The sequence below is a fragment of the Aedes aegypti genome, chromosome 3, assembly GCF_002204515.2.
Source record: "Aedes aegypti strain LVP_AGWG chromosome 3, AaegL5.0 Primary Assembly, whole genome shotgun sequence".
NCBI lineage: Eukaryota > Metazoa > Arthropoda > Insecta > Diptera > Culicidae > Aedes > Aedes aegypti.
In genome coordinates, this window is record NC_035109.1 from 286,398,434 (window position 1) to 286,414,939 (window position 16,506).

The 16,506-nt window shown below is 45.6% G+C and overlaps 1 protein-coding gene across 7 annotated transcripts in view; it reads right to left on the bottom strand.

The window, feature by feature from the left end:
- The window catches only part of LOC5574124 (alpha-catulin), a 598,722-nt gene that overhangs the window by 51,217 nt on the left and 530,999 nt on the right, over positions 1–16,506 (bottom strand). For 3 of the 7 annotated variants that reach the window (XM_021853431.1, XM_021853433.1, XM_021853428.1), the window contains 2 exons: positions 14,195–14,555; positions 11,898–12,005 (listed from right to left, as the gene is read on the bottom strand). In XM_021853431.1, the coding sequence (XP_021709123.1) occupies positions 11,898–12,005; positions 14,195–14,555 (469 nt within the window). Of the gene's footprint in view, positions 1–11,108; positions 12,006–14,194; positions 14,556–16,506 lie in introns of those variants that run through there. The other 4 variants (XM_021853434.1, XM_021853430.1, XM_021853432.1 and 1 more) reach the window with 2 other exon arrangements.

The window sequence follows — 16,506 nt, forward strand, 5'->3', positions numbered from 1 at the left end:
GGTGAAACGCTGCTATCTGCCACACCATCCAGTAGTGAAGGAAGCCAGTACTACCACCAAGGTTCGCGTTGTATTCAACGCTTCGAGTGAAACGTCCACAAGGGTGACGTTGAACGATGCGCTACTGGTCGGACCGATCATTCAAGATGATCTGCGATCAATCATCATGCGGAGCCGAACGAAACAGGTGATGCTTGTCGCGGACGTTGAAAAAATGTTCCGCCAAATCCTGGTTCGTGAAGAAGATAGACCGCTGCAATCGATTCTGTGGAGGTCATCACCGGAGGAGGAAATCAGCACGTACGAGCTGAACACCGTCACCTACGGAACTAAACCGGCACCCTTTTTGGCGACTAGGGTCCTGAAGCAGCTCTCGGATGATGAGGAAGGAAGATTTCCGCTGGCGGCTAAGGCAGTCCGGGAAGATACATACATGGACGATGTGATTACTGGTTCGAACGACGTGGATGAAGCTGTGCAGTTGAGGGTACAGCTGCAGGAACTTATGAATGCCGGAGGATTCAGGCTTCGTAAATGGGCTTCCAATTATCCAGAGGCGTTGGATGGAGTTGGAACGGAGGATTTAGCCATTCCTATCACGGAGATTAGTCTAGACCCAGACCCGGCGGTAAAAACTCTCGGATTGACTTGGATGCCGAGAACCGACACTCTGCGATTCCAATTCACGATTCCAGCATTAGAAGACGTAGAATCCTTGACCAAGCGTAAGGTTCTATCGACCATCGCCACTCTTTTCGATCCACTAGGCCTCATAGGAGCTGCAATCACATCATTCAAGGTGTTTATGCAGCAATTGTGGACCCTAGAAAGCGAGGGTGGAAGGCGATTGGATTGGGATCAACCATTACCTCACACGGTGGGTGAGACATGGCGAAGTTATCACCGACAACTACCGATTCTCAACGAGATCAGGATCAACAGGTGCGTTATGGTTCCACAGACTGAACGAATTGACCTTCACTGCTTTTCGGACGCCTCGGAGAAGGCGTACGGTGGATGCGTTTACGTACGGAGTGAGGATTCAAGCGGAAACGTTCTGGTTCGTCTGGTCGCGTCTAAATCAAGAGTTGCACCCTTGAGTTGCCAGACAATTCCCAGATTGGAGCTATGTGGAGCACTTTTAACTGCGGAGCTGTTCGAAAAGGTCAACCAAGCAATCAGACTACCAGCAGATGTACATTTCTGGACGGATTCCACGTGCGTCTTAGACTGGTTAGTAGCCACTCCATCTACCTGGAGTCCGTACGTCGGAAATAGATGCGCGAAAATTCAACGGTTGACGGAGGGTTGGCAATGGCGGCATGTTCCAGGAGTTCAGAATCCCGCTGATCTGATCTCACGAGGAATTACACCGCAGAATATCTCAGGGAATCGTTTCTGGTGGCACGGGCCGGACTGGCTGTTAGGAAGTCCAGAAGGATGGCCACACTCAACAGTTTTATCGAACGCCGAGGAGGTGGAAAAGGAAAAGCGCCGAACTGTAACAGTAGTCACAGCGACAACCGCTCCGGAATTTGTAGAGGAGTATGTTGCGAAGTTTTCATCGTATTCGGAGATGATTCGGACTGCTGCAATCTGGCAACGATTGATGAAGCTCCTCAGGAAACCCAAGGCGGAGAGAAGAGGTGGATTTCTCTCATCGGATGAACTTAAAGATGCGGAATATACCATCCTTCGGCAAGTTCAGAAGGTAGCCCTCGCCGATGAATGGCGGGCCTTGTCAGAAGGAGTACCAGTGTCACTAAAATCGTCACTACGCTGGTTCCATCCTTACATTTCCGCAGATGGTTTAATTCGTCTCGGTGGCCGATTGAGACATTCGGCAGAATCTGAGGACTTCAAACACCCAATTGTTCTTTCAAAGGGGCATCGGCTGACTCGGCTTCTCGTTGAGCAATACCACGGAAGACTACTTCATGCTGGACCTCAGCTGCTATTGAGCACCATTCGGCTGAAATACTGGCCATTAGATGGAAGAAGCATCGTCCGCCAGGTTGTTCATCGTTGCCACAAGTGCTTCAGAGCCAAACCGTCTCCAGTGAAGCAGTTCATGGGTGAGCTGCCGGCTGAGCGAGTCACGATATCGCGCCCATTTTCCCGGACAGGCGTAGATTTTTTCGGACCAGTTTACGTTAGGCCAGGTCCTAGACGTACCGCGGTGAAAGCGTACGGAGCCATTTTTATATGTCTTGCGACAAAGGCTGTCCACATAGAGCTGGTCTCCGACTTATCGACGGATCGGTTCATCCAGGCGTTACGACGGTTCGTAGCAAGGCGAGGAAAGTGTGCCGATATATTTTCGGACAACGGCACCAACTTTGTGGGTGCCCGGAATCGGTTGCAAGAGCTGCTGCGTTTGTTGAAGGACAAGGGTCACAAGGAGAAGGTCAACAACTTCTGTTTGGACGAAGGAATGCGTTGGCACTTTAGCCCTCCAAGTGGCCCCCATTTCGGTGGACTTTGGGAGGCGGCGGTTCGTTCCACTAAGTACCACCTGCAGAGAGTAATTGGAGATACCCCAATGTCCATAGAGGACATGGTTACGCTGTTGGTCCAGGTGGAAGGATGCCTCAACTCTAGACCAATCACTCCACTCTCAACCGATCCTAGTGATCTAGAGCCTCTCACGCCAGGCCATTTTCTAATCGGTTCGTCAATACAGGCTCTCCCAGAGACCGACGTAACCGATATTCAGTTGAACCGACTAAACCAAATAGAGCTGGTGCAACGGAAGGTCCAGGATTTTTGGAAGCGTTGGAGACAGGAATACCTGAGCCAACTTCAAGGACGAAACAAACGCTGGCGACCGCCAGTTAGTATTGAAGTTGGAAAACTGGTAGTAATCTGCGACGACAACCTGCCGCCCATGCGTTGGAAGTTGGGCAGAATCGAGGAAACGCACCCCGGAGCTGATGGCGTAGTACGCGTTGTTACGTTGAGGACCGCTTCCGGAAATCTAAAACGACCGGTGGAGAAAATCTGCCTCTTACCGGAACCAATCGTTGAGCACGAATTTTACTCCAAATCCCAAAACTAAAATCCATTTCCCAATCCAAATCCATCTCCCGTCCTAGCCGAAGAGGAGTTTTTTTTTTTCTTTCTTTTCAGAAATTCATGGAATTTCAGGGTGGGTGAGAATGTTTGGGCGCATCGCCCCCTAAACACGCCAGTGGAAGTTTCTGCTGTTTTGCTCATCCAGACAGCTCGCCCAAAAACCAGACGGTATTGTTCAACCGATGGAGTAGTCGACGGAAGAACAATAGGTCGTCGCAGTCCATGCTATGCCTAGACGGCTACGGATGGATATATGGACAGACGACTCTTATCTCCATCATGCCCATGCGATTGTTGCTGCTGTCCTTGTCCAGCGTATTGCGGTGCGGAGAACATTTATCCGAGGCTTGGATGCGGCGATGATAGACAACCAACGATGGCTGGGGTGCTCTCACACTGACCAAGCCGATCGTTGTTTCTCTCAGTGGATGACGTCACTGATATCGATCATCAGAGCACGGTGGATGGATGGCTCGCTCTGATGATGATATCAAACGCATCCACTTCTCAGTTCCACTTTGGTCTCACGGCGCGATCGGTCGCATTTGATATTATTTACCCGTGAATTCGATTAGATTTAAGTTACGTAGAATATAGTTCTTAGTTGAGAAAAGAGGTGTTCTTTTTTGATCGGTAGAACGAAATTCCCGCGTCTGCTCGGAGTGACTCAGGTGTGTGACGAAGTGACGGAGGTAGAATCTGGTTCTGCTGTGGCTTAATTAGAAGTAGTTCTGGAGCTACAAAAGGTGTTCATAGTGAGGAAACTGGTACTGCAGTGTGGAAGATACCGTTCAATTTGCCCTGGTTGTGGCTAGCGGCTAGAAGGTGACATAGTGTACGGTTGATTGGAGATAATTGCGCCAATTCGTTACCACGAAATTTATTGTCGGCAACTGGAGCCTAGGCGAGAGTGTGGACCTTTTTTGCCAGAATTCGAAGGTGGGTTCCGGACCCGACAATAATAATTATGCATTATGATACCATTCAGCATGCTCAAATGTTTCCAATGACACATTGATTTTACATGCAACAAAAGTCTTTCACAATCAACTAATTTATCATAGGCTCAAGTGCTATAAGGAATTACGGAACCAATTTCTTCAAGTAATCAAATAAGTTTTTATCCAGAATATGATAGTTTGGTGAAGTAATGAACTCATGATTCAGATCATTGAACATGCAATTCATGTTGTATATAGCAGGGTATGAAATAAAATGAAATTAACGATGTAGAAAGCAGCGATACCAAATGGTTAAAATTATGCAAAGTATAGAACATCCATTATTATTTAGTTTAATCGAATTTAAAATTTAGAGCTTTTTATCTTTGTCACCTATGAATAGTTTGTTCAGCAAAGTATGATTTATTTTCGTTTGTCTTCAATGATTATATCAGCGGGTGAATCTGAACTTCACAGGCACAGTTTGCGATCGAAAAAAAAACAAAAGCTTACAGATAAATCATGGTATATGGTTATGGTATATAGATAAGAAGGTAACCAACACGGCCACAGAACAATTTTCGGCAACAAAAACTGGAAGTTAAGTCTTTTTAAATCATATCGCTCTGAATTCCATTACCCCGAACACATTGAAATCTTAAGACCATAACCTCGAGTTTCAGGTCCTAGAATGGCATTACATTAGGGGGCCCAGATAGCCGTAGCGGTAAACGCGCAGCTATTCAGCATGACCATGCTGAGGGTCGTGGGTTCGAATCCCACTGGTCGAGGATCTTTTCGTAAAGGAAATTTTCTCGATTCCCAGGGCATAGAGTATCTTCGTACCTGCCACACGATATACACATGCAAAAATGGTCAATCGGCAAAGAAAGCTCTCAGTTAATAACTGTGGAAGTGCTCATAAGAACACTAATCTGAGAAGCAGGCTTTGTCCCAGTTGGGACGTAACGCCAGAAAGGAGGATGAATGGCATTACTTCGTATTCCGTTATCACGTGGCAATGTCATTCAAAGTAATTATAAATTCGGGACTATTGCAATCAGCACAATGATACATTCAGAATGACGACTCTCGGGTTAATGACATTCGGGGAAATGAAATTCGAGGTTATGGGGTAGAATCTCTTCAAGAGCGGTTGCATTTGAGTATTAATTTTTAAGGAAGACATGTAAAATTAATATTTGCAAGTATAACGGTTTTAAAATCAATGAATCCAAACAATACCAAACATTTCTTACATTTTTTAAACGTATTTCAAGTATTTAGGCTTTTCACGAGTAAGCTTGTACTCAGCAGTTAAGGTTTGAGTTCTCAAGTAGTACAAACTTGGCCAGAACAGCCGAGGGGCAGCTAGTAGGGTTGGAACAATATTTTATGACAAATAATAACATTACAAATTGGCTCCGTAATGCCAAATATCGCTTGAGCCTATGAAAAGTCAATTGATTGTGAATGATTTTGATGGCATGTAAGTTCAATGTGTAATTGAAAACATTTGAACAAGCTTACCGGTATTTGAATGCCTAATAAATCTATTTGAAATTAGTAATTTTGACAGTTACACTTCAAATAGGGCGCAACTCAAAATTTCGACAATCATCTCATTCAAAACTCTACCCAACGGTTACAAATAACTAAAAATACCTACTTTGAACCTTATTTTAATGATTTATATCAGAAGAAATAAAACATTAAAATAAAGCCATCAAAGCCAATAAAATCAGTTTAAATTTTTCAGATTTCCTTTGAATCCTGTGGACTTACACACCCAAATAAGCGAACCTTCAAAACGGGCCCTACGTTTTTTTTTTAATTTTTCCCAGGCATGCAGCTTAACTATAGAAAACGATTGGTGAGCACAGATTTGATGGAGTTGTTTTTCTTATAATAACGGTCAGGGGAACACCGTGAGATTGTTATGCACTAAATCAATAGTTCTCGGGCTTTATGCAACTACCTTCACCAAAGTTTATACTTATTTCAGTATTAACATAAACCTCAAGATAAATCAATCCCCGTCTCTGCACCTTACCGTCAGCCGCCCTCACGTCCGGTCATCCGGTCATCCGAGCCCTTGATCACCGCTCCGACGACACCCCGTCTCCAGGGCTTCCGATTCTTTCCGTCGACTACGAAGACCAAATCGCCCACTTCGGGCGGTTTCTGATCGTCGAACTATTTCGTCGGAAGGTACTCCTTCGTCCATCTCTCCCACATTCGGTATGTTAGGAACATCTATCGCTTGTATACGTTCCGCAGTGCCTCTGCGGGAGCCGTTGATCCTCCATCGTCCTTCAGTCTGCACCAGACACCGTTCCTCGTAGGAAGTGGTTCGGCGTCAGTGCTTCGCATTCGCTTGAATCCTGTGGCAAGTAGATCAACGGACGCGTGTTGATCATGTTCTTTCACTTTTCCGACCGCACCATCCGCTCCCAGAAACCCATGTGTGGGATTCCAGCTTCAGCGCATTCCTGGTTTATCTTCTCCATATTTACCATCTCGTTACTCGCTCCTCTGAAGCAAGTGGCATTGTCGGAGAATATTTGGTGTGGTTTTACATACATGCTACGCTTCTCGTTTTGACGCCCTACCGTGACTTCCACCGGGTCAAGGTAAACTAGGCCGATGAAACTGAAGGGCCAATGTTGAGTGGTGACTCTCCATTTTCGGTGATCTCGGTCGACACTTGCTGACTTTGCACCAGACGCAATTTTTCATTATCTGATGTATCACATTTGCGGAATTTGAAACCGCTGCCTCATCTCGTTGAATACGATTTCCAAATTGGCGTGCCCGAACTCTTCGTGGTAGTGCTGTATCAACCTTTGCGTGATTTCGTGGGCCACGATAAAACAATTGGATGCTTCTCATCGAATGAGATCTCCTCCAAATTAGCAAGTCTGCCATCCATGCGCAGCACTTCGTCGTCCAATACCGGAGAACTTTTGTAGATCGGGATACTCTTCCTAATGTTCTCCACCGGTCTGCCCGACTGGCGCTTGAGGTTGATGGTGAGCGCGCAGTTCCACTGTCCCTGTCGCCAGAGCAAGGTTTCCGCTTGCTGAAGCTTTTCTCGCTGCAGTGGTGCATGCAGCGTCGCCTAATTCGTCGCTGTTGCCTCGATCATCTGCCGCTGCTTTGCGGTAGCCCGTGTAGAAATGATCGGCTATCCTCTTTTGTTTCGCCGGCAGTTGGCAATTAAGCGCACTGCGTTGGCTGTCATCCGCAAAAACTTCGTCCAGCGTGGTTCGACGTCGATCATTCCGTGGAACAATACAACGCCTCTTGCTTCTTCGTGGGTCTCTTCGATCGTCGCTTCTTGTGTCGGCTAGAGTGCCTGTAAACAAGAGTGACGTCTTGCTCTAGTTTGGACAGGTCTCCTGCTCGATTGGAACGCGGATTTGTATGAAAATGACAGTTCGCCGCTGTTCCAATTTTGACATTGACGCCACTCTTATTTAAATCCACTCTGGTGTCGGCCACTGCTCTTCTGCCCGGTACAGAGGGATTTGTCCCCACTTCGTCCGCAACGTGTTGGTATCCACCACCAATCCGTTACCTTTGTCAGCTCTTGGATCTGGCCGACGCGGAAGGCAACAAATCGTTTGTAGCGGTGTTGATCGGAGGGCATCCGTCCAGAAGACAGTACGGTAAATCTGGTACGAATGCATGTCGAGCACAGTTTGGCTTATTCATGCTCCTAGGACCGTGCCCATCAGTTCCAGCCGGAAAATCTACTGTCGCTTTATTGGCGCCACCTTAGCCCAAAACATCATCAAACTGCAGCGGACCGCTCCGTTGGTAACCGCTCGCAAGTATGCCACACAGTCGTTTCCATGTTCGCTGGCATCGGCAAAGATATGGACTTCTAGCGAATCAACTTCGGCAAATTTAGCGCCCCCTATGTAACAGCGGGGAATCCGGATAGCTTCAACCACCAGCAACTGGGGTGTCCACGGGATCGACTTCTTGGTCCCAATCGCAGCCGGATCGCCACAGATACTATTTGACGATTTTGCCGTGGATGGTAAACGGCGACAGCAGTCCAAGCGGACCGAAAAATCCTATCACGCAGCTGATGACAACTGGTCCATGTCCGGATCCCAAATGACTTCCAAGACTCTCTCATTCGACGTTGGCGTGTCACGGCTGAAATGCACCGGCGCCGCTTTTATTCGACTCCGCAGGACTTCTTGTGAATTTGAAACCCAGTTCCGGATCTCGAATCATCCTTTTTGGTGGAACAGTCGTACCTCATGCGCTCGCTTGACAGCGTTTTCCTCCGTATCAAATCCGTATCGAAAAAGTCGTCGACGTAGTATCGGTGAATGATCGCCGCCGATGCTTCTGGGTATTGCGAGACGAACACTTCAGCGTTCCGATTTTCGCTCGTCGACCCGAACGTCGCTACGTCCATGACGTAGATACTCGGTTGATCCTTCGAATGTTGAACCACTGCTTTTGATTGCCTTCAGCGCGAATCTTCAGCTGGTGGAACATTTCCTTCAAATCACCGCCGAATGCTATGCTTCGTTCGCGGAAACCAGCAAGAACTTTTACCAGCGGAACCAGCATGCTTGGTCCTGTTCTTCTTCTTTCTGGCGTTACGTCCCCACTGGAACAGAGCCTGCTTCTCAGCTAACTGAGAGCTTACTATGCCAATGACCATTTTTGCATGCGTATATCGTGTGGCAGATACGAAGTCGAGAAAATTTCCAACCCTAAAAGATCCTCGACCGGTGCGATTCGAACCCACGACCCTCAGCTTGGTCTTGCTGAATAGGTGCGCGTTTACCGCTACGGCTATCTGGGCCCATGTTAATAGCTGCCAATTCAGAGAAATTCCGTAGCCACGGCGTCCCAGGTTTCTGGGTTTTGAACGACGTTGAGCGAGAGGTACCAGACCTGATCGGAGACAGTGCCGTTCAGCTCTTGCACGGAGGCGAGGTGTGCATACGCGTTTTTGCTGGTACTCGTCGATCTGCCTGCAGACGTTTTTCCGCAACTTCTCGTTTTTCTCGAGTCGCTTCTTCAGCTGCTTCATCCTCCGCAGGGCCATCAGTTAACTGTCCGGGAATCGTGGGATGACGTTTTCCACAGCAATTCGGTCTCGAAGCGATCGCCGACGCGTTTTGTGGTGCGCTCCAATATTTCCGCGGGCACGTGTTTCCTTACTGTCTTTTGCGGAATCTGACTGGCGTTTGTGCTCGATATCCACAGGCTCGTTCTGTGGGTTTCCTCTACTCTCGATCCACCTGATGGTGCGTTGCTCTTGTACTCCGAAAGCACCCAGGTGATCGACGAGCTTTTTCTCCACCAGCGTGACGGAGCGAGCACCGTAGTGGTCCTTATGTGTGCACATAGTCCGAGCGCGTTCTCGACCGGGTGCATCAGTGGGTATTTGCGATTCTCTGCATTTGCCGACATTAGAGCGAATTCTAAATTTGCACTGCCCGTCGTGCTCGTTAAAGCAAACATGGCACAGCTTCTCTCGAGTCACCAGCCTCAATCGGTTAACGTATCGGAGCTTCTTGAAGTACGCACAGTGTCGCAGTTGGTGGTTGGTTGGTTCCTTGACATATTTTGCACGGTTTGAGGTTCTTCTCTCGCTGAGCGTAGTGGCAGGGTTGCTGGCTTTGTTGTGGAGGTGTAATCCACTCTTCTTCTTATGTAGCTTCTTCCCGGATTGGGAAGCTGCCTTCGGCTGCTGCAACGGCTTGAATTCAACATCAACGTTGGCCTCACAAGCATCTGCTACGATGTCCATTAAGAGGTCTGTGAACGTTTGCAACTTCGTTTCGCCACGGCATTCACGCTTCTCACGATCCGGCAGCTTATCGACCAGCGACTTGATCAGCAGTGGTTTGACAATGTGTTGATGAAGTTCCACAGCCTCCAGATGGCTGCAGAGTTGCGCCACCATATTTCCGAATGGAACAAAGCTACGGATATTATCCGCTTTCGGAGGTTGCAGCCAATTCACCTTATCCAGCAGGCTCTCGAGTAGTTGGTTTTGGGCGGCCCAAATACCGACGCAGCTTCTCGATGACCCTCGGGATGGATTGAGGGAGCAGCAACTGCCCGGAAACTTTTTTTTTACCGCTTATGCAGTCGCATAAGGTTTTCGTGGTTCATGTAACTACAGGCCTCGTTAGAAGCTTTGTAGGCGGCGTAAAACAGAAGCCACTGCGTTGGTTTGCCCGTAAATTGTGGAAGTTTGTCGATCAAGACTGCTGTTGCTGAAGTCCGTTCTGGTTCACTTCATCCACCTTCTGTATGTTTTTCTGATTGAGGTGCCTGTATGGCGAGATGGTACATACCTCGTCCGACGATCCGGAAGATTGGCTCGACACTTCGGATTCTTCGTCGTCCTCGCTCTCTTCGTCGTCTGCTGCTAGCTTCTTAACGTTCTCCTTGCTCAGCTTATACAACTTTTCAATGATTTTTCTGGCACGACCATCGCCGATTTTGGCCCTTTTTGTATCGACAGCTCCACCAACTGCTTATCCATGGCCTGATTCTCGAACGATTCCTGATTCGCTTTCATCCGTTCGGTTTGTTCCGACTTTTTTCGGAGCATTTCCGCTTGCCAAAACTTTTTGGCCTCTTCTTCTTCTCCACGCATCTGCAGCTTCAACTCCATCTTTTTTCGCTCAAATGCACGCTGCATCTCCCTTTCTCTTTTCCGCAGCTTCAGCTCCACTTCCATCTCCTCATACTGCGGCTCTTTACGTTCCTCTAGCGTTCGAAATTGCTTCAACGCTAGATGCGTCTAAGTGGGAGTTGACGCTGGATTTGTTTGACTCGTCGATTTCCTTGCAGCTGCGCTGCTGCTTCCTGGCTTCTCGTTGCTTCTGGTACTCCTCAGCTTCGAAAATCGACCGGGCAGTCTGCATTTTGGCAGAACCACTTTTTCGGCAACTTGCCTGACACCACATCGACACAAAGGGAATGGAACCACGCGGAATAACCATCACAACCGATCATTTCTTCGTGCTGAGTTGACGGACCGCAGATACCGCAATGAGTTTCCGTGAAATCAAGGACGCGTTGGTTGACGGAAGCAGAATCGGAAGCCATATTTGGGACAAGATTGGTTTCTCATAAGAACAAAATCGTATGACACTCTTCAAAATATCCATATGCTAAAAGTTCTTAAAAGTTTCGTTTCGAAGACAATTTTAAACGACAAATTGTAGAATAAAATAATTTTAATATTCCTCAAAAACCCTATTCTGCCCAGACATGCAGCTTAACCTTAGAAAGCGATTAGTGAGCACAAAATTGGTGCAGATTCTTTTCTGTTAACTGTCTAGTGATAACCGTAAAAACCACTCAATATTCTAATGGCTACCAACATTTTTGATTTAGTTTAAGGAGGAGAAATTTTGTATTTATGTAATCGTTGTTGCCAAATGGTGTGAAATTTGACACTGCACATCTTTACTTAAGATATTGATGCAAGTTTTGAGCCCAAATATGCTTCATAAATATCCCATGACCTAAAAGCTGCCGAAAATGCAACAAGTCACCCTATTTGTACCGAAGTTGAGAACAGTTAGAGAATTCCGTGACTGTTAGATCCGTGATGGACGGGATCGAGTGGTGATGATGGAAGTGAACGATTAATTTGGTCTACACGACAGGTGGGACTGAGTTATTGAGTGTGAAAGGACCCTGGGGCAACAACAGGTGGGTGCCTAGGATTGTCTTTTTGTGTTCACTTTCGTGTTGGAGATCGTCTTTCGCTCTCTCTCCCTTTCGCTAGCGATACTTTGACAGTGCAAACTTCCGTCGATTCCGGGGCAAAGCGGAGGACGGTTTGTCTACTTCCGAGCCAGATACTGCAGCCGTCGTTACCTTGTCTTTGGTGGACTTTCTGCCCAACGATGACGATTCGATGGGAGTCACGACGGACGGAACGTTGATTAAGCGGTTGTCGAAGGGCATGCCGGTCAATTCGTAGATCTGGAGAGAACAGGGAGGTTCGATTTACATCGGTTGTAAATGGATGCTCGTTATCATCGAGGGGATGATTTATTTGTTCAAGTGGTTGCTGTTCAACTTCAACTGTCGTCAACACTTTCGCCAGGATGATTTAACATCTTTCTGAATATTGCACGATGGGCCAGATCGTAAAATTAGGAGGAAATATTATTTTGACTATAAGAATGTCAAAATTGTCTTTGACATAATTGTTCTATATACACAGCGAAAAAGTCCTAAATTTACATGACACATAAACTTCTATGATTGTCATGTAAAACGAGTTATAACTAAATATTCATCGATAATTAATGTAAACTGCCTCACTGCATTCAAGAATGCTTGAAATCTTGAGTGAAACATTTCATGATCTTGCATCGAGCATTTGCCAATATTGCATGCTTTCTTGCATCTTGAAAGTGAAATTGCAAACAAGAATGCTCGGTTTACACTATTAAATGCTGTCTAAAATAATGCACATGAATGGATCGATAGCTCGATCATTTCATGTGCAATCATATTCATATTCATATTCATCATATATATGTTTGAAATTTTAGCATTAATCGTGTAGACGAGCCGTTTTGTTTGCAACATAGTTTGAGAGAAGATGTTTCATTCTAAATATTAAGAATTTTGATAGAAATGATGGGTATAATAGACTGCGAGCTGGCCCAATGTGCATTGGCAATAACGTTTCAGGACACCGCCTTTTGTAATTACAAAAAGCGAAAATCGAAGGCAATAAGTCATCGAAAATACAATTGGCCTTCCTGGAAACTGCTGTTTTAAAAAAATAATTTAAATTTTAAATAATGATTTATCACTGATTCCGTTCAACATGACACGATTTTACCACGTGTTCGGTCGCAATAAAGTAGATGAGATGGAGTGACCAAATTTCTCCGGTATCAAATTGAGTCATCCCCAAGCAAATTGAATCCCCACAATTCGATTATCATCCACCTCGTCTCGATTCCATTCAATTAGGAAGGATGACATGCACACATACCTACTCGTGCACCTTTTCGTCCCGGGACTTGTTTCCTTATCGCAGCGCGACCAACAACGAAAAGGGAAAACTTGCGGGGAAAATACCCATAATCTGAAACGTAAAATTCGGAACTCGCATGCAAACCATGAAACTGATATCAGAATCGAAATGAAAATGGAAATCACAGCATGAAATAAAATCGAACGATAATGCGCATCGTCTCCTCCGCTTCACGACCTCGATGCAAATCATGAACGAAAATTGAATTATGTAAATGCACACCCGAGATTCATCCCCCGAGGGACCCCGGGTTTTTCGTTACCGACTATCAACCCCCACGCTATGTTGAAAGGGGCTTTTTATGCAACCTTGTTGTACCTGCGATTTTCTTTCACTAGAAGTTGTTCTAGATCATTTGAAACAAACAAACAAAATTTGAACCAAAACAAAACTAGTGAAAACCGCAAAATATTCCACCTTCAGGGATTGAATACCGAGGAAATTACGAGCATCTCTCACTTTTCGCTTTCTTTAACAATCATGATCCGCAGTACATCATGAGAGCCTGCTTATCATCTTCTGTCACAGCTTTGAATTGATCGGGGATGACAGTGCATGATAAAACCTATCTAACCAAGCTTCAAATATGGAGAACAGTATTGATATAATTTTTTTTGAGGATTTTTTATCATGAAATTGAAGTACCGCCAACGCCAATGGTAAATAAGCGAGAAAAATGGGTTCTATCTTCGCTTTCTCTTTGGGGCTCTCGTTCGCTGCCGTTATTTATCAAGTTTGTACAACTTGCGAAACATTGTTGATCATAGACCGACACAGATGTGAAGTTTTTCTTCGCTTGCTTTGATCGTGCTTCAAAATCAAATGAGAGCAAATTCTGCAATGCCTATCTACCTTGGATTTTTTTGAGAAATCATCTTAATCATCATCTCATCAAATCCAAATCAAAAGATGCTTTCTCAAAAATCCAACGTAGAATATTTTGCGGTTTTCACTAGTTTGATTCTAATGACCAAGAGCAACTTTATGTGAAAGCGTATCTGAGGTACATGAAACTTGCATAATAACCCCCTTCGTACATAGCGCCCCATAATTCGCTCCGACGCCATATCGCCATGGCGACGGTCATCCGAAGCCATCCGCCCCACCCCTTTCTTACCTTGTTGGCGCAGTCGAAACAGGTCGAAACCACCTTCGATATCACATTCATCAGATTCTTCGTCTCCTGGATGACGTGATCGACCTTGACGAAGGTAGCGGCCTTGCCCACGGTCGGATCCTTGACGGTGAACTGCAACGTCTGCACGTAGGTTGGCACTTTGTCCAGGTGGTCTAGCAGTTCCTTCTTGGGGGCACCAGCCGGGACTTGGTAGGAAAATTGGCGAACCACCTTGTAGAGTCGGTTCGCCTCCTCGGCAAAGTACTCCGCCTGGGTGAACAGGTCCTGCGTCGTCCGGAGGGTTCCCTCGCCCTTGGTAAACTGATACATCGAGAAAGCCATCGCCGACATGTTTTTCGCCCTGGTGGGAATAAAGTTCGTCATTAGAGGATAGTAACCATTAATTTCTGATTGATCCGGATTACAAGTGTGTACATCACATTAATATACAGTATGTCTAGGGAATTGAGAAAACATTTGACCAGTAGTGTCTGAATATGGAATCATAAACTTAGCTCACTTTAGACTAACTGAAAACTGGACTAAGATGGAGAATTTCGAGTTCATCGAATCCTTGAAGTTATACGAGACTCTCAAAGTTCTTCGGATCAACAAAGATTTCCCAAAGACTCTTATAAGTGTAGTTCTTCGGGTTTTCAAGCGCAGCCTGCAGTTTTCGGAACCAAAGGAACTAATCATCTTTCCCAAACATGCTAGATAGCCGCGTTATGACGGTAGCGATTTTTTCATATGGCTAAAAATTAACACTACGGACTGCCTGTTCCGATGGTGAAATTCTACCTCTTAGGTGACGTCTAATTCATTGTTTGATGCAGCTTCATGCTTACCGTGCCTAGGAATGAATGGTTAGGGGGCTAAATAAAACCTAACCGTGAACGGAGCCTGTGGAGTACCAGGGCGCCATCCATAGTATTGGGGCCTTCCTGTACTACCCGGAGAAATGTTGCAGGTGACTTTGTGTTTTTCCGAGATATCGGCTGCCATTCTTCAGTCTCAAACCTGAGGCTTGATAAGGGTGAAACTATAAAGATTGTGTAATTTAGCTTAAATTTTCATTTCCAAGGTTTTGCCCCATGCGTTTTACACAGTGTATTTTGTGCTTTTCGCCTTTGGCGACTTCTAATAGATACCGATCTGTTTTTTTCGCAACTGGACTTTTTCGTGCTTAAATTGCAAAAAGTTTAATCCTGCCTTGTTTGGTTAGTTGCTGGGACGGGATAGCTCAGATCATTATTTAGCTTAAAACAACAGCAACGATCAGTTTTGCTTATTAATGCAAAATACTATAACCCAAGTGGCGTTAAATCGAAAACCTTATTTTTGTAATGGGATTTTCTATCTTGATAGCCTTGTGGACCTAGCGTTTGCTACTTTCAGCAACCATGAAATGGCAATCTAGCGTGCCATGCCTCGTGCATGCATGCTAGTAAATAGGGCAATCGTTTGTACACTCATTTTTAGTCAACTATCAGAGATGTATGTGCTACACAATCGATGATTTTGTTGATGAGCTCGATAGGAAATATGTGTCGTACACTGCGTAACAAAAAGCCTTCCGATGATTGTGGGCAGGAAATATAGGTGTTCGGATAGAAATGCAAACCATCCTCAAAGCAGTTTTTAGTGATGACAGTTAAAAATAAGCCGTATTGCGCTGGCCTTCGATGTGATGAGAACATTCTGTTTTAAAAATCAGATTGCATCGATCAGCTTCTTCGGGAGTATGATGTCGTGGAACAGATGTACTGCTCGCAATTCGATTTTTATATTTGCCGGAGAAAGTTGCTTAGATGGCCATAGTTCTTGAAGTTGATAGAGGAAGTACGGTCAGCTAAACCACTCGGGTGACAAACCAAATTCACTCTTCCATTTTGTTAGGCTATCAGCAATGTTCATCCTCGAGGGTACCCATCTCCATTTGGACAGCTGCGTTAGGCTTAAAATCTCTCCGATACTGTAGCAACAAAATTGTTTGTAGCGCTTCTGATCCGACGTCAGCCATGACAAGACAGTTTGGGAGTCAGCCCAGAAAAAAATTGACTTTCAACCACGCCATCACTAAGAAACATTTTACTCTTGCGTTGATCTTAATCCGCAGGAATTAGGCACATCGGAAAGCGTTTTCGCTTGCAGTTCTCCAGAAATCTTGGATACGCATCTTTCCCAACAACGGGGTGAATGGAGCTAGCAGAACCAATAGATCGAAGAGAACCATTAACGAGCTGAAGATTATTCTCTTTGTCGCTTTGCTTTTCAGGAGAATCAGGAGAAATTTCAATTCCTGATGGAAC